General features: G+C 49.4%; 2 protein-coding genes across 3 annotated transcripts; both read left to right on the top strand.

Moving 5' to 3' along the window:
- The first annotated feature begins 1,847 nt into the window (after window positions 1-1,847).
- TMED9 (transmembrane p24 trafficking protein 9) lies at window positions 1,848-5,767 on the top strand. The gene is made up of 5 exons (XM_016203250.2): window positions 1,848-2,031; window positions 2,227-2,327; window positions 3,134-3,259; window positions 3,841-3,987; window positions 4,925-5,767. Exons 1-5 carry the CDS (start codon window positions 1,848-1,850, stop codon window positions 5,072-5,074), a joined length of 708 nt encoding a protein of 235 aa, XP_016058736.1. The 3' UTR covers window positions 5,075-5,767.
- A 2,814-nt stretch (window positions 5,768-8,581) lies between these two features.
- B4GALT7 (beta-1,4-galactosyltransferase 7) lies at window positions 8,582-18,670 on the top strand. 2 transcript variants are annotated; one of them, XM_016203299.1, is made up of 6 exons: window positions 8,582-8,708; window positions 12,355-12,717; window positions 15,746-15,971; window positions 16,986-17,069; window positions 17,320-17,424; window positions 17,922-18,670. In XM_016203299.1, exons 1-6 carry the CDS (start codon window positions 8,659-8,661, stop codon window positions 18,075-18,077), a joined length of 984 nt encoding a protein of 327 aa, XP_016058785.1. In that variant the 5' UTR covers window positions 8,582-8,658; the 3' UTR covers window positions 18,078-18,670. The 2 variants fall into 2 exon arrangements, with proteins under 2 accessions (XP_016058785.1, XP_016058786.1); XM_016203300.1 differs by lacking the exon at window positions 16,986-17,069.
- The last annotated feature ends 5,247 nt before the right edge of the window (window positions 18,671-23,917 follow it).

Here is a 23,917-nt window from a genome sequence, read left to right on the forward strand (position 1 = left end):
AAATAAAAATGAAAAGGACTGCCAGGCTGGTGTGGCTCCACAGTTGAGCATAGACCTTTGATCCAGGAGATCGAGGTTCGATTCCTGGTCAGTGCACATGCCCAGGTGCTCCATCCCCAGTAGGGGGCGTGCAGGAGGCAGCCAATCAATGACTCATCATTGATGTTTCTCTCTCTGAAATCAATAAAGATGTATTTTTTTTTAAACTGAAAAGGACAGTAAAATACAAATTTTTATCCAATGATTTTGTAACAATTAAAAAGGCTGACTTGTCCAGGTAGCTCAGTTGGTTAGTATGTCAGCTGGATTACGCCAAGTTTGCAGGTTTGATCTCGGTCAGGGCACATACAAGAATCAACCAACAAATGCATAAATAAGTTGGTTTCATGAGAATACTTGTTTCTCTTTCTCCAGAATCAACTAACGAAACAAAACAAAAGGTTGAGAACATTTTACCAGGGTGTGGTAAAGTAAGCACTCTGACACATTGCTGGTGGGACTGTAATTTGGCACCAAGTTTTTGAGAGGGCAGATTTGTTATCTCATCAGTAAAACTATGTCCAACTGTAATGCTTTTAAGTAAAAGACAAAACTATTTTTAGAGAGAGAAGAAGCGAGAAAGAGAGAAACATCTATTTGTTCCACTTATTTCCGCATTCATTGGTTGATTCTTGTATGTGCCGGGACTTGGGTTGGAACCTGCAACCTTGGCTATGGGGAGGAGGCTCTAACCAACTGAGCTACCCGGCCACCGCCAATGAACAATAATTTTTATTGAAGCATTATTTGTAAGAGCAAATAACTGGGGGGGGGGGGGGGGGGGGGGAAGAAACCTTAATCACTTTCATAAGAGGAATGCTTAAAAAATAAAGTACAATCATATTAACAAATACTATTTTTAAGAAAAATGGGATAAAGACTTCCCAAGGATGGAGAAATGTGAACACATCCCCACTAAACGTCCCTCCGTAGGGCAAATGAAACAAAAAAAAGAATTTCAACTAGAGGGGAAAAAACCTCCAAGTTCTATGAAACTTTGTGGAAGCACAGTAATAAACGCCTAACTCCGATGCGCTGCCAAAATACACTGAAATTTGGGTAAAACTCAGGAAGGTCACGAAAGGCAGGGTCCAGATCTCTGCTGATTTCACTTTGTACAGAGCTCTCCCAAACCGGTCGGCTTCGCCCCAAGAAACCCTATAGCCCTTAACCAGCCAGCCATTGGGGCACCAAAATCGGGTCGGGCGAGGAGCCATCATGGCAGGGATCCGGCAGCGAAGGCCCCGGGGAGGAGTATGCACCGGTGACGACGGTAGGATTTTTGGGACCATACAGACAGGATTTAAGAGTGATATGATAGGGGTTTGGGGGGCAAAGAAGTGGTAAAGGAAGACCATGGTTTTTCTTTTCTATTTTGAAAAAAATTGAACATAAATCGGAGCATCGCTTGTGTCATTTTTTTCAAAGCTTAATTTTTAAATACAGAAGGAAACCCATAATGGCAGATGTTATGCCAGGAAAATCAGGGATCCTGGGTTCGAATTCTGCTGCTCATAATTCGCTCCGCAACCTCACACAAACTGCTTTAGTTTCATCATCTGTAAGAAGTTGATAATCACCAGTCATGGGGCCGAGACGAGGGTCAACCGAGAAAAATTTTCCATTTGGGGGCCCCAGTTCGGTTCCAGATAGAAGCCGCGCCCCAATCAGGTCCTTCCGCGCCACAGCCGCGAGGCATCTCGGGACTTATAGTCCCCCCGGCGGAACTCGCTGTCCCGATAGGCCCCGCGGCAGCGGCTGGGGTACGTGGCGCGACCGATTGCGGCTGCGCGGCCAGGTGGGGCAAGATGGCTGCGGAGCGGGGTGTACGGGTCCTCGGGCCCTGGCCGGGAGCGGGGCTGGGATGGGTGGTTCGGGCCGTCCTGTTGCTGCTCTGGTTTGCGGCCCGCGGAGGCGCGCTCTACTTCCACATCGGGGAGACAGAGAAGAAGTGCTTTATTGAGGAGATTCCCGACGAGACCATGGTTATAGGTGCGGGGGTGGGGGTGGGGGGCGGGTAGGGTGTAGAGGGAGATTTGGGAACAAGAACGTGGTCTTGGTTTGCTGGGTGTGGAGGGTCGGCAGCGCTCTAGAGCCGGGAGCAGGCGGCCTCGCTGTGCTTTGCCCGCCGCGGACCTGGAGCCACCTCGCGCTCCTCTGACCTGGGCTCGCCTTGCTTCTCTTCAGGAAACTACCGGACGCAGCTGTATGACAAGCAGCGAGAGGAGTACCAGCCAGCCACCCCCGGACTTGGCATGTTCGTGGAGGTGAAGGACCCAGAAGACAAGGTTAGCCGGCCCCTTTGCCCCTCTGAGCCCTCCCCTCTGCACTTCAGCGCTAGACCAAGCAGGCGCTGGTACTTCCCCTCCTAGTTTCCACATCTGCTAAATTGGTTAAAAAAAAAACAAAAAACTGTTGGTAGTGTGGGAAAATCCTGGATTTTCACTTCAGGCCTAATTTAGGCTGTTGTAATGCAGGCTCTCCTCTCAACCTCTGATTGCTGCTGCATGATCCCATCAAGTCAGTTACCTTCCCTAAGAAATTTACTGGTCTGTGTAATGGAAGTTCATCTGCCTTATAGGTGTGATGGGCAAATAAATTGTGGTGCTGGGAAACAAAGAATTTTGCCAACTCTAAAGCTGTGACATCTGCAGTTTAGGATTTCATAGAACAGTGTACTTTGCAAAAAGAACAAGCAGCTTTAAATTTTGATAGAGATTAAAACCAAAAAAACTTAAAACCCTTGCTTTAGCTGTCACCTTTCACCTAAAAAAAGAATTACACCAAAATGATGGAAAGGGCATGAGCCGTGTGGATAAGGGAAAAAATAAATGCATGTGAGATGCCTTTTCGTCTGCCATGGAAAAACCCAAAGTATTCAAAAACCTTTCCCAAGAACGGTTACATACCAACCTAATGTCTGGTCCTTTACCCCTGTTCCAAATAGTTCTCAGACAAGATTTTTGGCAACTGCTTCTGAGCAGCTTTGGACCTTTTAGTGTTTTGGGATGTCTAAGGCTCTGCTTGCCGACTTTTGAGCCTTAAGGACCATCTAGCTTCATGGGGTAACACTCACTAAATCCCTTTTCTCCAGGTCATTCTGGCCCGGCAGTATGGCTCTGAAGGCAGGTTCACTTTCACGTCCCATACCCCTGGCGAGCATCAGATCTGTCTTCACTCCAATTCCACGAAGTTCTCCCTTTTTGCTGGAGGCATGTTGGTAAGTAGACTCACAGGGGACTGGTGCTTTCAGCTCTTAACCCCTGGTCAGGAACGGGGACTGGTGATACTGTGAGTGTGAGATGAATATGTTGAATTTTTTAAAAATATGTTTTCATTAATTTTTAGAGAGGAAGGGAGAGTGATACAGAGATAGAAACATCAATGAGAGAAACATCATCAATCGGCTGTCTCCTGCACACCCCCTACTGGGGATCAAGCCCACAACCCAGGCATGTGCCCTGACCAGGAATCAAAGCGGAGACCTCTTGGTTCATGGGTTGACGCTCAACCAGTGAGCCACACTGACCAGGCGATTTTGTGTCCCCTAATAAGACTGTGTTTCCAGTGAACACCCAAAGCATAGTTGTGGAGCTCTTTGTATATGCCTTGGTCAGAGCATCAGCCAAAGCTTATTTTTTCCTGTGTGCCTAAAGCCTCATAGAGCTGGACACTGAGGAGGCTTCATCAGTGTTGGCTAAGTGAACAGTTTAAGGAAGGTGGGTGGACTGACTGTCAGTCCCTGTCAGAAAGAGTGAGCAGAGCTACCTGATTGTCTTTATCTTCCTTTTCTGTTCACAGAGAGTTCATCTGGACATTCAGGTGGGTGAACACGCCAATGACTATGCAGAAATTGCTGCCAAAGATAAGTTGAGTGAATTGCAGCTACGAGTACGACAGCTGGTGGAGCAAGTAGAGCAGATCCAGAAAGAGCAGAACTACCAACGGGTGAGTGGCTAAGCTGGGATCAGTGGGTTTCTCAGAAGCTGCTCACTGGCTCAGCCAGGAGTTACATGTCAGATTTATTATGGAACCCAAGAGACGTACCTGTTTGTGCTACTTTGCAAGTCTAAAAGGTGGCATGGCTATTATTAACTCTGTTTTGTAATTGAGGAGACGGTCTCTTAAAATAAGGCTGTTATTGCCCTAGGTCACAAAGTTACACAAAGGGACAGAGTAGGAATTGATACCAAAACTTGGGTGCTCTGTGGCTCTAGGTGCTTCCAGGACCAGGAGTTTCAAGCTCACTTGTGTCCAGGAGTTAGGCAGGTTCCATGAGTGGACCTATGACTGTAAGGATTGGTAAGACAATCCTACTTAAACAGGGACAATTATTGTCAGCCAAGGACTGATAGGAATGAAAGCTAGCCCTGGGTTTTAAGAGGAGCTAGAAGTCCAGGTTTTTTATGTGAAAAAATTCCTGGCTTTTAAATGTTGGCAGAATACTGTGTGAGCTAAACAAAAGACATGTATGGGCCAGGTGTAGCCCCTGGGCCACCAATTTGCAACCTGTGCCTATAGTCTTCAACGAGCAGTTTGGGAAATCTGGGCAGAGGGCTCAGAGGAAGTCCACTCCTGAGTGCTTCAGGACAGCTCTGTCTGATGGTGATACCGAAACTACTTTACCTGTCCTTTAAGCACCAGGGTAGGACCAGGTGAGGGCTGTAACCTGACAGATGAACAAAAAGACAAGTTGCCTGAGGTCATTTGGCTAGTGAGTATGAAGACAGTCCTCACTTAGGGTGGCTTTTTGCAGCATTTGACTGGAAACTGAGCAGAACTGGTTGGCCCTGGGTTATCTTCCAGAAAGGGAACACAGCAGTTCTAGTGGCCCCAAGTGGGGCCCAACCAACTCTGGCTCTTCTTCCATTCTCCCCTCCCACAGTGGCGAGAGGAGCGCTTCCGGCAGACCAGCGAGAGCACCAACCAACGGGTGCTGTGGTGGTCCATTCTGCAGACCCTAATCCTCGTAGCCATCGGCGTCTGGCAGATGCGACATCTCAAGAGCTTCTTTGAAGCCAAGAAGCTGGTGTAGCCATTCTTCCTCCCAGGCTGGGGGAGAATGGGCCTCCTGGAACTGATTTCTCTCTGGCAGGAGGACTGGTTCCCAGCCATGGATGTTCTGGAGGGAAGAGAGGTCACAGGCACCCCAGGCACAAGCTGAGGGGAGCAGCTCAGCTGGCTAATACTGAGCAGGTGGTGGGGCAAATGCCTGCCCTCTCCTCTGGGCTCTGGGCCTTTTGCAGTAATCTCCTAGGGGCTGTTGAAGCCACTGGGAGCTCCAGTGGCACCTCAGAATCAGAATGTTACTGATCAGGGATGTGAGGCTGTTGTCTAGGATGGCTTCGGGGAGGGGAGTGGGTGGGCAAGCCGGTTTTCTTTTTGTCTTCCTTTGCTAACTTGGGATTTTGAGCAGGTTGGGGTATAGCTGTGATTCCCTACCATCCTGAGAACCTCCTTGGGCCTAAACCCAGCCTGCTGATCCAAGGTGTGTGTGTGTCAGTTGTGGGCGGGATGGAAGGGGTTATAGTGTGGGAAAGTGGTCCTGAGGTTGACCCCAGGTTCTTCACATGATTGTCCTTTTTGGGGCTTGAGGAGCTGGGGTCAGGGCAAGCAGAAGTCTTGGTGCTGGCTGGGGATGGGGCCTGCAGAGTCTTAGTTACTGATTTCATTTTCAATAAGCCTAGGTTTGTTACATTGGTTTCCCAATAAAAATTTTTAAAAATAGGCTTCTTGTCCAGTATAAAGTTACTCTACTGTCAGTGGGCATAACACTTCGAGGTTCTTCAGGGAATGTCAGTTCTTCCAGTGAGCAAAGCACTTCACATTCCAAGATGAGTACCCACCTGTGAACTTCATTCTATTCATCCCCTCCATACCTTCCTGCAGTAGGGAGTAGTGGTTTTGACCAAGAACATCCAACAATTAAGTTGTGTTTGGGCTGAAATCCATACCATTTCCTCTGCGCCAGCTCCCTCATGAAGTGCCCTCCGTGCCTTTCCAGAGTAGGTGGCTTCAGAATAGACTTGTCATGGTGCTATAAGGAAGTGCCTAGTTAGAATAGAGTGCTTTGAACAGGAATGCTGCAGGTGTGGGAAAGACAGGGATCCCTGGACTGGTAGGGAACAAGGATAGTGATGGGTTTAAACAGTAGCATGGAATTTCAACAAGAATCTTGAAGGAGAGGAAGGATTCTGATGAAAGGGCAGGGATGGTTGGGGGAAGTGAAGACAAACAGCTGGTATGGAGATGAATGGGCATTATTTCAACTGGAGTTGGTAGGGGTTGTGAGAAGGCTGGAAAGGAAGGTTGGTTAGAATTAGAAGCACCTTGAGTCCCAGGTAAGAGATTTGGACATTTATTGGACATTACCCGATGTTCAACAAAGCTGTGTTTTTTTTAACACTTCTCCCCTGAGGATATTTTTTCCATTGCTTTTGAGAGAGATTGGTTGCCTCCCGCATGCACCAAGAGGGCAGCTGGGGAATGTGAGCCTACACCAGAGGTGCGTGCTCTTAACCAGAATCGAACCTGAGACCCTTCAGTCCTCAGGCTGACACTCTAACCACTGAGCCAAACTAGCTTGGACAGCAAAGCTTTCTGTAGAAGAATCCCCTGAATAAAAATTTGAGGAAGGTTGATCCAGCAGTGTTCAAGAAAGAGACAGGGTAGGGAAACAGTTTGGGGGGCTACTTGACCTGCTGGGAGGATGTCATCTGAGCTCATCTTATATAACACACTTCCACACTTAGAAAAAGTAAACTTTTAGAATTACAAAAAAATTGTGAAGATAGTGTCCCCTATTGTTAACATCATGGATTAGTATGGTATATTTGTTAGAAATTAATCTAGCAGTACATTATTTTTAACATCCATATTAATGCAGATTTCCTAAGTTGTTACCTAATGTCCTTTTTCTGTTACAGGATGCCATCTATGATATCACATTAGATTTAGTTGTCTCTTTTGGCTTCTCTGGCCTGTGACAGTTTCTCATACTTTCCTTGTTTTTTATTACCTTGACATTTTCAGGAGTACTAGTCAGGTATTTTGTAGAATTTCCCTCTGTTGGGATTTGTCTGCTGTTTTTCTCATGATTGGGCTGGGGTTCTGGGTTTTTGAAAGGAAGACCACAGAAGTAAAGTGCCATTTTCATCCCATCATATCAAGGGTACTTATAATCAGCATGACTAGATGTCACAGTTTAAATTTAGTTAATTTGGATTTTTAATGTGAAATCTGGTTTCTTGAGATAAATCTGACACTAGTGGAACAGTTAGCTGTCCCCTTTAAATGGGCTTGAGCTTTTCAGTTCATAGTCCCACCTCCCTGCTTCCATCATTAGCCTGACTGGTCTCTGCAGGGAGTCAGCCTACCCTTTGTCATTAGCCAAATCTAGGCTGGATTTGCTAAGGCTCTAGTATAGGGTGCAGTGCCCTGGGAGAGTTCAGCAGGACAGGGTTGTATGCTGCTTGGCTTAAGGGAGAAAGGGGGCTGCTGGGAATGATTAATTTCCCACCTGTAGTGAAGTCCTCTTGGAAGAGTGGTTGGGACCATAGATTGTGCTACCAAACTACCTGGGCTTATATGATGAATTGCCTCTGTGCCTCAGTTCCCCCATCTTTAAAGTTGGCACAATAAGCACTATAGTCATAAGGATTGAATGAGAACAGCAGTAAAGAATTTAGAGCAATGACTATACATAGTAAGAACTCAATAGATGTTAGCTAGTTATTGGGAAAGTTAAAATTTGTCTAGAAGATCAGAGGAGATCAAGTCTAATAACTAACACTATCTTTTCCCATGTGGGAAGCTGGCCAAGGGGAGCTCAATTCCCACAGTGACAGAGCAGATACTGGGACTCAATCTCCTTACAATCCCTTCTTCAGTTCTCAACTCCACCAAAGTACCCCCTCTCCTGAATAATAGCTATCGTTTATATAGTGTTGACTATTGTCTCCATCTCTGTACCAAAGGTATTTTTTCCTTTAATCCTCACAGCAACCATGTAGGCACCTTATATATACTTAGGTGAGGTAACAGACAAGATGCAAAGAGATTGTGTCTTGCCCCAAAACAGCTGAACTGGCAGAGTCAAGTTTCAAATACAGTCAGTCAGTCTTTAGTACCTGGCTGAAACTCCATGGGCTAACACTGAACCCAAGACTAAGCCCTGAGCTTGGCTTTGCGTTCCGGCAAGCTTGTTGCAGAGGAAGAATGCACCTGAATTGACAGCAGGGATGCCCAGACTCTCCCCTCCTTCCCTTGGGAAGAGGAGGAAATGCAAATTACCCCCAGGGCGCTGGTTTGAAAGTCTAAGTCCAGTCCCAGCCCAGTGACTTGAGCCCTTTCTGGGGCCTCAGTTTCTCGGGATGTTACGGAGGGAGGGCAGTTAGCCGCCAGATGGTAGTGGTGCTCACGTGTTCCTCAACACGCGGAACCTTTGACGCCGCAACAATGGGGAGCAGACGGCGCGCCGGAGCGGTGGAACCGCAGGACCGAGGGGCTGGGCGACGGGCCTGGGCGGGGCTGGAGGCGGAGGTGCCGCGTAGGCCGGGGAGGCCGGGCCCGCCCGGCTGGGAGCTCTAGCCCCATGCGCCGCCGCCGCCTCCCTCAACGATGTTCCCCTCCCGGAGGAAAGCGGCGCAGTTGCCCTGGGAGGACGGCAGGTGAGCGGCGGCGGCGGTCCCGGGCCCTCTCCTCCCGGTTGCCGACCTTTTCCGGGCCGCGAGGCGGAATCTAGGAGCCCGAGGCCGTCGCGTCTCGTCTCTATGGGGCTCTCTGAGGGTCTGTGGTTCTCCTTGTGGGTCACTGGGTCTCTCTGTATTTGGGTGCTTGCCTCTATGTGGGTCTCTGTCTCTACCAGTCTACGTCACTCTTCAGGTCTCCGTCACCTGTGGGTCTGTATTTCTCCGTTGACTTCCCTTTGTGAGTTTTTGTTTCTTTCTGCAAGTCGTTTTCTCTTACGGGTTTCTCCGGGTTTCTGTACTGGCCTATCTTCTTGCTGGCCTCGGACTTCGCTGACCTCTCTCAGTGGATCTCTGCCTTTCTGTCTGTCCCTGGTCTGAGGGTCTATATTCCGTTTCTCTGGTCTCCACCTCCCCCATCACATTCATGTAGCCTCAGTGTCCGTGTCCCGTCGTCCCGTCCCCCCCCCGCCCCGCCTCCGCCGCCTCCATGCTCCCCCTTTCTTTGCTGGCCATCCACCAGACAGAAGCTCTGTCTGCTCTGCCTGGCTGGCTGCTGCCTGGCATGTAGTAGGCACTCCTCACACAACACTAATTCATTTCCTGTGCAGCTGTACTTGAATGGGGTCTGCTCCATATGTTATGTATGGGCTTGGCCCACATCTCAACAAATGATGTTTCCTGCTAAAGCAGAATTGGGGAGATAAGAGCTTTTGGGTTGTCTGCATTTGGGAGGGCACTTCAGTCTTGAGATGTGCTCCCAAAACCCTTCTCACCTAGAACACGTAGTGAGTCTTTACCCAGTGAATGACACCTCATTCCCTTTAGATCTTTTAAGTCTACCATGTGGCAAAAGATTTTGGAATATAGTGGGTAAAACTCTTTACCTTTGGGGATTTTTCGGAGTTGGTGTTGAAGTAAGACAAGAATATAATAGAAAGACCGAACTGTGGAGTCAGCCCTGGGCAGGAATCCTCTTTAATAGCCATGTGGCCCGAAACAGATCACTTAATCTTTCTGACCTCGGCTTTTCCATCTCTGAAACCAGGAAGAGGGCTATATGAAGATTAAAGGAGAAAAACATGTAAAATCCCTGACACTACCTGGCATAGAGGAGGTATCTTCTAGTTACCTTTGTCATTTGGAGGTGCTATAATCAGCATTTGAGTATTCAAACCTTGTATCACTTAGATTTGTGTGAGGGAAGAAAGGAAAGGCAATGGAGGAAAATTTCCATTTCCTGATCCCTTTTGATAAACCTTTGGAAAATAACTGTTCCTAGAAAAAGTTACTGATGTCTATTCTCGCTTTTGACACAGGAGTACAAAGATCCATGCAACAGATGCAGGCTAATGTAGCAATTAAGAGTGCTGGCTGTGGAGCCAGCCTGCCTGGGTTTGAATCTTCTCTTTTCTAGCCTTGGGCACAGATTGAGGAAGGAGACAAAACCTCATCTGGTCTGCCCCTCAGAGCAGGGTGGCCTGGGCCTGGGAGCCAATGGGACTGCAGGTCTGGAGTTTGCCACCAGGTGGCATCAGGAGCAACTGTTCTGGTATTATCTACTGTTTGGAGGAATTGGGATTCTGCTCTGAATTAAGTTCATGGTTTGGGCCTTTACCAGCTCTGGATGAAAATGCCCATGGGGATGTGATCCTGGTGGGAAGGGAAAGTTAGTCTGAGGAAACAGCATGTGAAAGAGCATGGAATGCCCAATTCATGCCATACCCCTGGGTAATGGTCACTGCTTCTTCCCCTGAAGGTGGGATGGCTCCCCATGTCTATCTCCCTGGTCTCCACCCCACCCTCAGAAAGAGCTCAGAGGGAGAATGTGTAGAGGCTCCAGCCTTCCCAGGCCACTGGCAGGATTGGGTTCTGCTCCTCCCCATCGGAAACCCCCACCACAGGACAATGGGGGGTAAGTCAGAAGCCCCCTGTGAAGGTGTCCTACCCAGCCATCTCTTTCTACTGTGTGTGGGACCTGGACCTGCCTTCCAGGCTGCTGGCTTCTTGGTTGGCAGTTGTGCCACTAGAGAGAGGCAGGAGTTGGTGTGGCTCTAAGTGTATAACTTAAAGCATGCCCTGACTGCTTGAAACCTTCCTGTAACTCACTTAGCATGCCCTCTGCTGTGTGACTTGTGCTGGGGCTACAGACAGGAGTCTGATTACCTATGGGGAAGAGAAGCAGAGACTCAGGTGATTACAGACCTCTAAGTGCTCCAAAGAGTAAAATACCAGATGCCATGAGAACACAGAAGAAGGTGCATGTATCTCAGTTTGTGTACGTGGGGAGATGGGCAATGCAGGCCATGACATTGGAGTTTGGCCCTGAAGGATCAGTGAGGGGCTTTCAGGCAGATAAAATAGGAAGGGCATTTCAGGCAGAAGCAGCAGGCTGTGTGAGGGCTGGAGCAGGAAGGAATATGGTAAGTGAAGAAGCTCAGAGTTGCCCAAACTGTAGCACTGGGTGAGTGGTAGGGGGCAACTGGAGATGGGGCCAGGTCACAGAGGAGTTTGACTGTCAGGCCGAGGAATTTGGTCTTTTTCTTGTAAACAAAAGAGGACCATCTGTGCGATTGAAAGGGTCTAAGCTGGGCTAGGACCAATGAGACCTGAACAAAAGAGAGGCAGTGGGTGAGGAAGGGTCAAGGGGCACTTAGGAAGTAGAATCTATAAGCCTGGTAGCTACGTGGTGACTCATAAAAGTTATATATAAAGCAGGTTGCTTTGCTGATTATTTCATGGGGAGTAGTGCAGAGGAAGCCTCCCTTTTCTTGGGTTTCTGAGCTCCTCCTTCACTATCCTCAGGAACTTCCAGAGAGAGGGGCAAAAGAATCAGGTGAATTCCACTTGTTTCTTTGTACTTTTAACCTAAAGGGCAATCTCTCTCAGCACTACCACAGTGATTAAGATATCCATTTGTCTTCCCAGTTTCAGAAATGAGCCGGGGTACTGGTCCCAGCCCCAATCTTTCTTTCCCTTATTCATCTCTCATCTTTTGTCGTATGTGCTGCCTACTGGACTGAAGCTTTAAGATTTGTTCAGTGAACTGCTCTGTTGGTTTGGGCCTTGCATTGGTTTGGGGGCAGACCCAATCTTCCCAAAGTAAACATTGGGGGTTTTCACTGGAGACTGATGCCAGCACAGGCTCAGGTCTTGGGGAGCTTTCTGGTGTGAGAAGCAGAATGAAGCCAAAGTTTCAGCTGGTGGTGAACATGCAGGATGTGAAAGGCAGAGGGTAAGATTTTTAAGTCTGGGCTCCTGCAATCAGCTCAGGACAGGAGCCACTGTTCTTGGGAGGGGCAAGTGCAAGAGACAAAGAGCCTCATCCCTGCCCTTGTGGTCTGACCAGGGTTCATTCACAGAAAATAAGAGAGCATCAAGGAATGGGCAGCTGTGTGACCCGGAAGTGGTTAGAGGTAGGGGTCATGGGCTGGGCCTAGAATAGCAAGCAGTATTCTGACACACAGTAATAGCATGAGCAAAAGTATTAAAGTTGCTTCTGCACTAATTCCAGGTGCTTGGGCAGACCATTCATGTGTGCCTTAATTGTGGGGAAGCCAGAGAAAGGGTCTATTACAGGGCCCTGGCCCAGCCCTGCCCTTCTGATCCGTCCCTGCTCTTGTCCCAGGTCCAGGCTGCTTCCCAGCAGCCTCCCCCGGAAATGCTCCGTCTTCCACCTCTTCGTTGCCTGTCTCTTACTGGGCTTCCTTTCCCTGCTCTGGCTGCAGCTCAGCTGCTCTGGTGAAATGGCCTGGGCAGCCAGGGGACAAGGGCAGGAGACCCCAGGTCCACCACGGGCCTGCCCCCCAGAGCCACCCCCTGAGCACTGGGAAGAAGATCCGTCATGGGGCCCCCACCGCCTGGCAGTGCTGGTGCCCTTCCGCGAACGCTTCGAGGAGCTCCTGGTCTTTGTGCCCCACATGCATCGCTTCCTGATCAAGAAGAAGATCCCACATCACATCTACGTGCTCAACCAGGTGGATCATTTCAGGTAGGGACCACCTGACCCTGCTCCCCCTTTCCAGGGGCCTCACCTTGCCCAGGTCTTTCAGGGCCTGCTCCCTTTCCTGGCAGCAGCCCAATGCTGTGGGCCTCAGAACTGTGAAGGACCACCTGGGTCGGTGGCAGGAGGGTGCGAGGTGGGACCCTTCTCACTGGGGGTGACATAAATCTTTGGGGAGAGTTTGGGGCTGGGGAGAACCCTGGTCTGATTTCCATTTTAAAATGTGGATGCTATGCTGTATGTGGAATAAATTATACCAGGACAGGAGGAGGAGCAGGGAGAGCTGTGGGTGGTCACTGCAGTTGTCTGAGATGATGAGGACTTGGCCAGCATGATAGAAGGGATGGAGGAAGCGCAGACAGGGCTTGCCAGTGGGTTGGTTGTGAGGATTAGGCAAAGGGAGGGTCAAGATTACGGCTTTAAAGTTGTTCACAGTCTGGCATTATTCTGAAATCCTTGCCCTTACCAAAATCTGCTTTCTTCCATGATCACAATCAAAGCATCCCATGCTTCACCCCCACCTTTCCCTCCAGTTTTTTAACTTTTAGAATACCTTTATTAAAGCAGGGGACAGTGAAACAAAGGAAGGGATTAGGGTAGAGGAAGCAACAGGAGAGAGCCTAGGCGGTGCTCTGCTTTGGCTCTCTAGAAACAGGAAAGAAGTGAGCCACGTGGGGCTGCGTAGACTCACTGGGAAGTAAGTTACAGTGGCAGCAGTGGGCTGAGGCGGGGCTGCTCTTAGCTCACTGAAAAGTCAGAGGAAAGGGGGCCTTAGAGACAGGTTCAGGGTATAAGCCTGGGACGAGCTGCTGCTGCCCGTTGCTCCCCTGGCTGCCAGTCTTATGGGAACCCTTAGAGTTTAGGAGAGAAAAATAAAGATGCACACCTGAGAGGGAAGAAAGGTGTGGGCGTGCTCCAGAGAGAGCCTGCCGATGCTCCCAATTTTCATTGCCCACCCTCTTTGTTCTCACTTTCCCCTGACCTAACTTGGATTCCATGGTCTATCGTTAAAATCACTCCCCTGTGTATACCTCAACTCCCTTGCCCCTTTCTGCCTGGCACAACTTCTGCCGGACAAAACCTGACTGCTTAATTCACACCTGCTCCTGGGCAGCTGAATGTGACTGGAGACAATGAGCCTTGGCCCAGGAAGCTCCTCAGCCCTGTCTGAAAGCCTTGAATTCCTCTAGTCTGCTGCCTTTCCCCTCTCCTCGCCCACCCTCTCCAAACTGCTTTCTATTTGAGAAAACAGAACCAGTTGGGGGAGAACTTGCCCAAGTCCCCACCCCCTAGCCCCATGTACCCACTTGTGTGCACAGTTGCTTTTGAGGCCCTATCCCAGCTCTGCTGGGGCCAGCTCTTCCACTGGCACTGGCTCCCTTTCCCGCCTGCTACTTAAGGACATCACTCCAGCTGTGGGCCCTTTTCTCTCCTGCACAATCAAGTTTTTCTTCCTTCCTGGAGTATTTGTATCAGCATACAAAATTGCAAATCACCCACAGCTATCACCTCATTTCTCTGCTCCCCTTTATAACAAAACTCCTTCTGTTTCTCCCCTCATTGTCTCTTGAACCTGTTCCACTCAGATGTTTACCCATATCATGACACTAAAACAGCTCTCACTGACATCACCTGTGAACTGTATTAATCATCCTTTATCCTGTAGACCTCCCGGCAGTATTTGCCAAGTGGATTACTTCCTTCCTCAAACACCTCTCTCTGACTTCTGGGACAGCACTCTCTGGTTCTTCTCCTTTCTCCTCCCTCCCCATCTTCTTTACACATTCTGCTTCATCTCCCTGATCTCTCAGTCTCAGTGCTCCTGAGTGTCCCCTTGCTAGCTACAGTCCCTCCCTGGGGGATCTTATCCAGGCTCAGGGCATTAAGTCTCATCTCTACTCTGGTGACTCCTGAGGTTGTATTCCCAGCCCAGACCTCTCTCCTGCACATCCATCTACCTGCACAACCCTTCATTTGCTGGTCTCAGGCACCTCGAACTTAACTTGATCAAAGCTGAATTCCTGATTTCCCTCCTGCCCCAGGCCTGCTCCCCCTGCCTCTTCCCCCTTTGGGAAATGGCAATTCCATGCTTCCAGTTACTCAGGCCAAAGAGCCGTGAAATCATCCTCTACTCTTTCTGCCTCACATGAGATATCTAGTCCATTAGCAGAATCCATCTGGAATCTGCCCACTTCTCACTGAGCTAAGGCGTCTTCACCGCCTCCCTGAGCTAAGTCACCATCATCTCTTGCCTAAATTATTGTAATAGCCTCTCTACTCCCCTCCCTGCTTTTACCTCAGCTCTCCAGCCTCTTCTCAACACCCCAACTAGAGTGATCCTGTTGCACCCTAAGTCACAGCACATCATGCCTCTGCTCTAACCCTCCAGTGGCTCCCCATTTCATCCAGGGCCAAAGCTCAAGCCTGTCAGGGGCCCATCACCCTCTGACCTCTTCCTCTGCACTCCCCTCACTCACTGCCTGGCCACATTGGTGTCTGCCGTGCCTCAGGCCTTGGTAGGCACTCTCCCCTCTGCTCAGAGCCCCCTTTCCCTGATTTCCATAGAGCTCATTCCCTCTGTACTTCAAGTTTCTGCTCACCCATCACCCTGTTATCCTGGCCTTCCCTGGCCACCTGTCTAAAAACAACTGCCTCATGCTTAGACCTTCTATTTTACTTTTCTCCACAGCACTTACCATTGTCTGGCTTTTTAAGTATTTACTTATTTGTTTATTTTTGTTTTCTATTATTAGAATATCAGCTCCTTGAGGGTATGGCTTTGATTTCTCACTGCTATATCTCCTGTGCTCTCAACAGTTTCTGGCACATAGTAGGTGCTTAGTAAACATTTGGGGGAAGAATGAGGAGCAGATGTGCAGCTGGATAGCCCCACAATAAAATCAGTGTCAGCCTGGATGGCAGCATAGGCCCCAGGGTGGGTGTTGTAGAAGACAGGCTCTCCTGCAGAGTGTGGGGGAAAGCCAGCTCACTGCCCAGCCTTGGCTGTTCTGTACAGGTTCAACCGGGCGGCACTCATCAATGTGGGCTTCTTGGAGAGCAGCAACAGCACGGACTACATCGCCATGCACGACGTTGACCTGCTCCCTCTCAACGAGGAGCTTGACTATGGCTTCCCTGAGGCAGGGCCCTTCCATGTGGCTGCCCCAGAGCTCCACCCACTCTATCACTACAAGACCTATGTCGGCGGCATCCTGCTGCTTTCCAAGCAGCACTACCAGCTGGTGAGGCCCAGCCAGCCTTCTCTGCTGAGCCAGGGAGCGCCTACCTGGGTGGGGGCACTGGCAGGAGTAACGTCAGTTCTGGGGCCCAGCAGGGAACCCAGGAGCAGCCAGAGACAGGAAAGATGAGCAGGATTGAGCAGGTTGGTTAGGGAGGATTCAGCCACAGCAACAGAATGCCAGTGAGAAATGGCTTCATAAAAGCGGGGTTCATTGAGTCTCAAAATGGAAGAGTCTGGGTGGGGCTGAGAGGAGGGTGTGACTTCCTGTGTGGCTTGCCCAGCTTCTCGGATAGTGTCACCAGGGCACCATTTCTCTTTTCATCACTCATTTCTGCCTTCTTTAGGCAGGATTTCTTTCTAGAGACTCAGGGTGGAGGGTGGTGGTTGTAGCTGCAGTCTGTATCTGTCTAGGCCCAAGTCCACTGGAAGAGGTAACTCCTTCTCCAACAGCCAGATAGTCCCCGAGCTATACTGCACTGGCTCTTGATTGGCCTGACTTGGGTCCTGGGCCTTTCCCTGAGTCACTGTGGCTTGGGGTTGTGGGGAGGAAGAACTGAGTAGCTTAGACCTGGTCTCCTATTCCTCACAAGACTAAAGCCAGCCTTATGTAAATGAAGCCCCTAGTCTGGTGGCGGAAATTGGTGTGTGCCATAGAGCCCAACTGTTCCTTTCCCACACAGAGAAAGAGACCAGGGTTGAGCCACCCCAGGAGAAATGGGAAGGATGAGCAGGAATTGGCGCTTCTGCCCAGCTACCCAGAGAGGTCCCCTCCTGCCAGTCAGATATGGGGGGAAAAACCATCTCACATAAGTCAAGGCCCCATTAGAGTGGACAAAGGGACTGGGATATGCTGACTGTCCCCCCAATTCCTCAGAGATTGTGGCAACTGTAAGCTTATGGGTGTCTGTTCCAAACTTCCAGGGGAGGGGGAAAGGGGGCTGGGTACTCCCGAGTGGTAAGAGACCGAAGAGCACACTGGGAGGATGGCAAGTGATGCTCCCTGTCTCTGTGTCAGTGCAACGGGATGTCCAACCGCTTCTGGGGCTGGGGCCGTGAGGACGATGAGTTCTACCGGCGCATCAAAGGAGCTGGGCTCCAGGTAACACCCCCAGGTCCCCCACCACCACCTCAGCTATCGTGGCTGTCCTGAGGCTCCCTTCTCTGCCCTCAGATAAGTTCCTGGAGCTTGGAGATGGCATCCCTGGTTCTTATCCCAGTCCTACCCCCAGCTTATCACACCTTTTCTGCATAATGTGGCCTGTGGCAAGCGGTGGGACCCCAGAGGACTAGTGGTGAGGGCCAGGACTCCAGGAGGGGTGGCCTGACCCAACTTCCTTTGGCCTCTTTAGCTATTCCGCCCCTCGGGAATCACAACTGGATACAAGACATTTCGCCACCTGCATGACCCAGCCTGGCGGAAGAGGGACCAGAAGCGCATTGCAGCTCAAAAACAGGTGCTGACTGGTCCCCTGATCAAGGATGGATAGGCGGGGATGGCGAACCAACTGGCCCAAGCATTTCACCAAGTTCTGTTTGGGTCCAAATGACCCTGTCCACCCCTGTTTGGCCCAGCTTAGTTGATGGCATTTTGCTTGGATACCCTGCCCTGCTTGGTGGCTGCTGTGGGCACCTGGGCACTAGGTCAGATGACCGACCCCATGCAGGCTGGGTGGGGAGGACTCAGCTGAAGGTTCTGGAATCCCAGGCAGACTTGCAACCCAGGAGTCCCCATTCCTCAAACAGCCTCTTTTCTAGGATCCATGTTAGTCAACTGAAAAACCCCTGCTCTCCTGCTTACTGGGGCATGCAGCTGTAGGCGAGCCTTCAAGGCTGTCAGCTTCACTCCTCTCTTCAGTGGAGTCACAGGACCTCTGATGAGGTCATGGGGCATCAATAGACAGCTGGCACCCACAAAGCCCTGAGTACATGCTTTCTTCCCCTTTCCTTCCAGGAGCAATTCAAGGTGGACCGGGAGGGAGGCCTGAACACTGTGAAGTACCGTGTGGATGCTCGTACAGCCCTGTCTGTGGGTGGGGCTCCGTGCACTGTTCTCAACATCATGTTGGACTGTGACAAGGCTGCTACCCCCTGGTGCACATTTGGCTGAGTTGGCTAGACAGTAAGGAGGCCTGTATCTACAGGCCACACTGCTACTCAGGCCCTGGACAAAGCCTCGGGCCCTGGGCCCAGCTCCAATAGGATGTGGAGTGGCCTGAAGCAGTGGACAGCAGGCTACATGTTTACAGCAGCCCGACCCCCAGAGGCAGGCTTAAGTCAGGACAGGACACACAGGGTGCCTGGGATGCTGCTAGCAATAAACAGTGATGGAGAGAGGCTAGGATATGACTCCCAACTGCTACTCTCCGCCTGCCTCTGCTTGCCCTGCTCTGCCCTCGTTTGCATGCCGAGATCTGTGGGCTTTTGTTCCTTCCCCCAGGACCATCTCGTGCAGATACATGATTTAGAGGCCAGGCTGCTGACATGAGTGGCTAGGGCCATTGGGCGGGTTAAAGTACAGAAACCAGAGAGCAAGCCCCACAGAAAGGGGACAGCTGAGTAGCTCTAGCTGGTTGTCACCATGTAGGAATATGGGCCTGTGTTGTTGGATCTTCTGATTTTTCAAAAGAAACTAGAATTCTGGATTCTTAAGTGAAATTGGTTAATTATTAAATGACAGCAACTAATTGAAACTTTTAAAAAGTATGGCAGTCCAAACAAAATGTTGTGGACCACGAGTTTGTCACCTGTGGCCGAAGGGAAAGGGATAGGACAAAAGATGACATCTCTTATTTATAAGCTGGCAAGGATTGGGTTAGGGCTGGGGGTGGCAAGAGCAGGGGAAGCTTAGGTGGAAGCCAAAGGCACAAGGTTCCTGCTACCTTCCACAGCCCTCTAGGCTTTCTTGCCCTTGGGGAAGTCTGACCACTGCCGGGCTCTGGTGGGCCCTGACTCTGGGAAGGGAGCTTTATCAAGCCTCACTGAGATGAACAGAAACAGATCCACAGGACTGGACTCAGGGCAGGCAGGATGTTTCGGTAGTGACTCAGTCATGGCTTGAGGGAGCAAAGACCATGTTTCTGATGCAGGAGGAAGAAGATGAGAAGTAGAATCCTTGCAGTGTTCCCACAGCACAAGGGAGATTACCATGATCGCCCAATACCAAGGAGAGGTGAAGGAGGGGAGCCCAGGACACCTTGGAATTAGTGATCTTGGAGGGAAGCCTGGGGCCCTGCAAAGTAGATCACTTCTTTAAGGCATTTGATTCCAAAGATTGGGGCAGAAGTCAGAGGAGACTAGGGGCAGTTAAGAATGGTTTAACAAGTAGGACGCCTGAAATGCTTGAGGAAGAGATTGAGGTCTTAGAGTTCAGGAAGGTGGATTCAGTAGCTCTGCCCAAAAAAACTCCTGCTCTGAGGATGTTCTCAGTTGCTGTGTGCAGTTGTGTAGGTTGCGCACTGTACAACCTAAGCATAAGCCAAGAGACTTACGGAAAGATGAATGGAGTGAAGCTTCAGGCTCCATGGAACTGTTTGGTTGTATAATAGAGTCCTTGTGATCCTAAATTGGTGTTACCCAGTGATTCAGCTTCACTCACCGCAGTGAAGGGCAAACAGGCTGCAGTTACAGTGCAAGGGTGGTGGGCAGGAGTTTTTCAACTTGAGGTCCAGGAGAGGGGAATGGCGTGATTTCTGTATGCCGGTCTCCTGTACAACCCTGGTGGCATCATCTTGGACTTAATGTAATGTGGAGGCAAAACTCCAGCCTCTTGGAGTTGGTGGGAATGGATGTGATATCAAAGACCCCAGCTCTGTACTCATCTGGCACATAGCAAGACCTAAAAAAAATGTGAGTGTTCCTTCCTTTATACCTGTGCCGAGGATGTGGAATGAGCAGAAGAAAAGCAGGATCAGCTGACTCAGCCTGGACTGGGGCACTACTCCAACCCCAGGCCCCACACTTCCCTATGGCTGCTGCTGCCACCTCCATCAAGGTACATGTAGGCACCTCAGGCCGTGCCTGATGCAGCCCCCCTCACTCCCCAACCCTCTCTCCCGCTCCAGGAGCGGGAGAGGCCTGAGCAATGGTGTGCAGGGGGAAGAAGCAGAGAGCTCCATTGCTTCCTCAGTGCCTTGGTTGCCTCCTCTGTGGAGTGGAGCCAACATCCCTGTCTCTGGCCAGGTGTGGATGAAATGAGTCCAGGATGAACTAGCACTTGCTGAGCATTCACCACATACTAAGTTCTTTACAGCACATTATTTCACTTAGGCCTCTTCACCTGAGCTAGGTCCTACTGATTAATCTATTTTGTAGCTGAGGATGGTGAAGCACAGAGAGCCAAGTAGCTTGCCCAAGGTCAAAGAGCTGATACCTGCTGGAACTTGGGACTTGGCCTTAGAGCCAGATTTCTTTACCCCTGGCCTGTACAGCAGGTGCCTGTACACAGATGTTCCTTACCCTCTAGACCGTTCCTCCTCCTCTTCCTAGCTAGAGAGGGCCCATACTTAGGGCTGGCCAACATGGTCTGGTGTCCCTACCACCTCTGGGATGGAACCAGGGCCATGGGTGAGATATAAAGTGTCTGCCCCATGCTTCCTCTGCCTGGCTTAAGAAGGGGATTTGGCTGCTGGAGAGGCCCCTTGGGGCATCAGTGGGACCAAGAGCATGGCACTGTGCCTGATTAATGTACTGGGTGCTTGGGGGAGGTCTCCCTGAGGAGGCATGGGCTTGCTGGTAGAGTCAGTTTGCTGTCAGGATGAGAAGGGTTCTGGCAGGATTAGCATGTGCAAGGCAGAGAGACCAGAGAGAGCATGTTATGTTCAGGGACCTGGAAGTAGTTCTGGGTGTCCCTGGTCTGCCAATAAAGCGTAGGAGTGGGGGGGAAGGTGGGCAGCAGAGGGAAGGTTAGGGTGAGGAGCTGTGTATGCCACACTCAGCAACCTGTGCTTTATTCTCTGGGTTCAGTGTTTTTAAGCAGGGAGAAGTTTTTGAGCATGGAGAGACATGGTTAGGTCTGTGTTACAGAGAGATCTGTGAGGGCAGGATCCAGGTAGACTGTAGGGTAGAGTCGAGGGCAAAGAGAACCCAGGCCAAATGAGATGATGAAGCCAGAATGGGGCAGTGAAGGCGTGAGGAAGGTGGGGGTCCGCAGGAGCCAGGGCCAATGGTTCTTTCTTCACAGAGGGTCTGCTTCCCTGCACACTTGACCAAAAGGCCAAATGAATACACACAGTGTTTCTGCCGTCTCAGCCCTCATGCCTTGAGAGCATTTTTTAAAAACCAAAGGAAAAGCAACTTCCAGTTTCAGCTTCAACATGTAAAGAAAGGGTTTGGGAGTCATGGTTCCCATCCTTACAACACCTTGGGGGTTCTCAACAATGAATTTAGGGAGAACAAACATTCAGTCTAAAGCATTTTTTTAAAAATATTTTTTATTGATTTTTAGAGAGAGAAAAACATCAACATGGGAGCAAAACATTGATCAGCTGCCTCTTGCATGCCCTAGACTGGGGATCAAGCCTGCAACCTGGGATGTACCCTAACCAGGAATTGAACTGGTGACCTCTTGGTGCACGGGACAGTGCTCAACCAACTAAGCCACACCAGCCAGGGCTCTTTTTTTTTTTTTTTTTTAATTGATTTTAGAGAGGGAGGAAGAGAGAGAGAGAGAGAAAATGATTCGTTGTTCCACTTATTTATGTATTCATTGCTTGATTCTTGTGCCCTTACCTGGGTTTGAACCCACAACCTTAGTGTATTGGGACGACATTCTAATCAACTGAGCTACCAGGCCAGGGCACCGCTGTCAATTTCTTAGTTTTGACCAATGAACTCTAATATGTAAGACATTAGCCATAGGGGAAACTGGGTAAAGGCTATACAGGAATAATCTGTAATATGTTTACAATTTTTGGAGGACCCTGCCATCACTAGTAGCTTTCCTGCCCTGCTGTCCATCCTGGAGGGTATCCTGGATAAAGAGTCTCCTGGGAGAAAGGGAGCAGGCAGGAGGGATGCTGGGCAGCATGTTCTACTGGACTGCCTGTCACCTTGAATCTCAGTGAAGCTTGGGCTCTTGGCTTCCCTCACCCTTGGACACTTTAGGGTGCTTTTGAGAGATGGGATTGTTCCCCTTACCAGGTCTGCGGGTTCCATGGGAGTTGGCAGGGAGGGCAAGGGAACGTCAGACTTTGAAAGCCAAGTTGTCTGGCAGAAGTCATCAGGGTGTTGGTTTAATCCTTGGAATATCACCCGGCAGAGGTGAAATTGGAAATCCAAGGAACTCTTATTCTCTGGTGTTCCAGTATCTCTTGGAATCCAATGTGATCGATGATGCTGATTGGTTAAAGAAGAAAAATTCAAGGCAGAAATCAATGGACTGGACTAGAGCAAAATCTCATAAAAGCTCAAGAAATGATCGATGGTCAGATACGGTAAAATGCACTAGGAGCTAAATAATGATTTAGAAGAAAATGGGCAGCAACAGCTATAACTTACAGAAGTCAAAGACGATGCCTAGCCTGGCCAGGTGTGGCTCAGTGGTGGAGCATTGACCTAGGATCCAGGAGATCGCGGTTCAATTCCTGGTCAGGGCACATTGCAGACTCGATTGCAGACTCGATCCCCAGTCAGGGCGTGCAGGAGGCAGCTGATCGACTCTCTCATCATTGATGTTTCTCTCTCTCCCCCGTCGCCCTTCCTCTCTGAAATCAGTAAAGACATATTTTAAAAAAAAAGGTAGGTAGATAGAAAGGCCTTCCCAAAGGACAACTGGTAGTCCCCAAACTGTAGACCGTTTACCAAAGAGGGGCTGCTTAGCTACTGCTGAGAATGGATGGGCAAAGGATCAACAGGTAGTTGGCCAATGCAGAAGTGTATAGAATAAACACTGTAGCCAGGCTTACCTCTCAACTGTAATATTAAAAAAAGAGAAAATAAATTGTCATCATAGTTTTTGGTGTGTTTTTACTTCCTGTGGAAGTTTCTATTGAAGTTATCAACCATTCTGAGGAAAATGATTATGGACAGAGTGATCATTACTACTGAAAACAAATTTTTAGTTTTTTTTTAAAAATGTACCCGGCCGGCGTGGCTCAGTGGTTGAGCATCAACCTATGAACCAGGAGGTAAGTTCAATTCCCAGTCAGGGCACATGCCCAGGTTGCGGCCTCGATCTCCAGTAGGGGGCGTGCAGGAGGCAGCTGATCAATGACTCATCATTGAGGTTTCTCTTTCTCTCCCTCTCCCTTCCTCTTTCTGAAATCAATAAAGATATTTTTTTAAGTGAAAAATTGTTTCTGTTGCTTTAGAACACCTCAAAGTTTCTGAATTGAAGTCTTAAAATTTATCAGCATGCTCTCATACAAATATAATGTGAGCCACATATGTAATTTTAAAAATTTAGTAGCCACATTAAAAATATATATATATACAGCCCTGCCTGGTGTGGCTTGGTTGGAGGTCATCCCATACACTGAAAGGTTTTGAGTTCGATTCCTAGTCAGGGCAATTGCCCGGGTTGCAGGCTCGATCCCCAGTAGGGGGCATGCAGGAAGCAGCCCATCAGTGACTTGTCATTGATGTTTCTATCTATCCGTCTCTCTCTCCTTCCTCTCTCTGAGATCAATAAAGATATATATTTTTTTAAAAAAAGACCAGGGTTTGAATCTGGATCCACCCACTGACTAGTGGGTGACCTGGGGCAAGTTTCTTAACTCTGCTGAGCCTGAGTTTCTCCTGTTGAAAACTGGGCTAATATTTATCTCACAGAGTTGTTATGAGGTTCACAGGAAGTTGTAGTAGCTTTTTTTGTTCTCTACAGATGTTGCCAAGCTTGTCTTTTATTTTTTAAAACACTTATTTTATAGTTTGTTTCTAGTAAATCCAATTCTAAACTGTGGTTTTGCTTTCTTGTCTGTTAATTACTCTCCTCACTCATGACTTGTTTCC

Source organism: Miniopterus natalensis, chromosome 4 (assembly GCF_054644295.1).
Source record: "Miniopterus natalensis isolate mMinNat1 chromosome 4, mMinNat1.hap1, whole genome shotgun sequence".
Lineage (NCBI taxonomy): Eukaryota > Metazoa > Chordata > Mammalia > Chiroptera > Miniopteridae > Miniopterus > Miniopterus natalensis.

What these genes read in the sequence shown, in the direction of transcription:
- TMED9 (XM_016203250.2), top strand. Translation starts at nt 1,848, where the DNA reads ATGGCTGCGGAGCGGGGTGTACGGGTCCTCGGGCCCTGGCCGGGAGCG. An exon ending in TGAAGGACCCAGAAGACAAG is followed by an intron (nt 2,328 to 3,133) that starts GTTAGCCGGCCC and finishes CCTTTTCTCCAG; the next exon opens with GTCATTCTGGCCCGGCAGTA. An exon ending in TTTTTGCTGGAGGCATGTTG is followed by an intron (nt 3,260 to 3,840) that starts GTAAGTAGACTC and finishes TTCTGTTCACAG; the next exon opens with AGAGTTCATCTGGACATTCA.
- B4GALT7 (XM_016203299.1), top strand. Translation starts at nt 8,659, where the DNA reads ATGTTCCCCTCCCGGAGGAAAGCGGCGCAGTTGCCCTGGGAGGACGGC. An exon ending in CCAAGCAGCACTACCAGCTG is followed by an intron (nt 15,972 to 16,985) that starts GTGAGGCCCAGC and finishes TCTCTGTGTCAG; the next exon opens with TGCAACGGGATGTCCAACCG. An exon ending in TCAAAGGAGCTGGGCTCCAG is followed by an intron (nt 17,070 to 17,319) that starts GTAACACCCCCA and finishes TGGCCTCTTTAG; the next exon opens with CTATTCCGCCCCTCGGGAAT.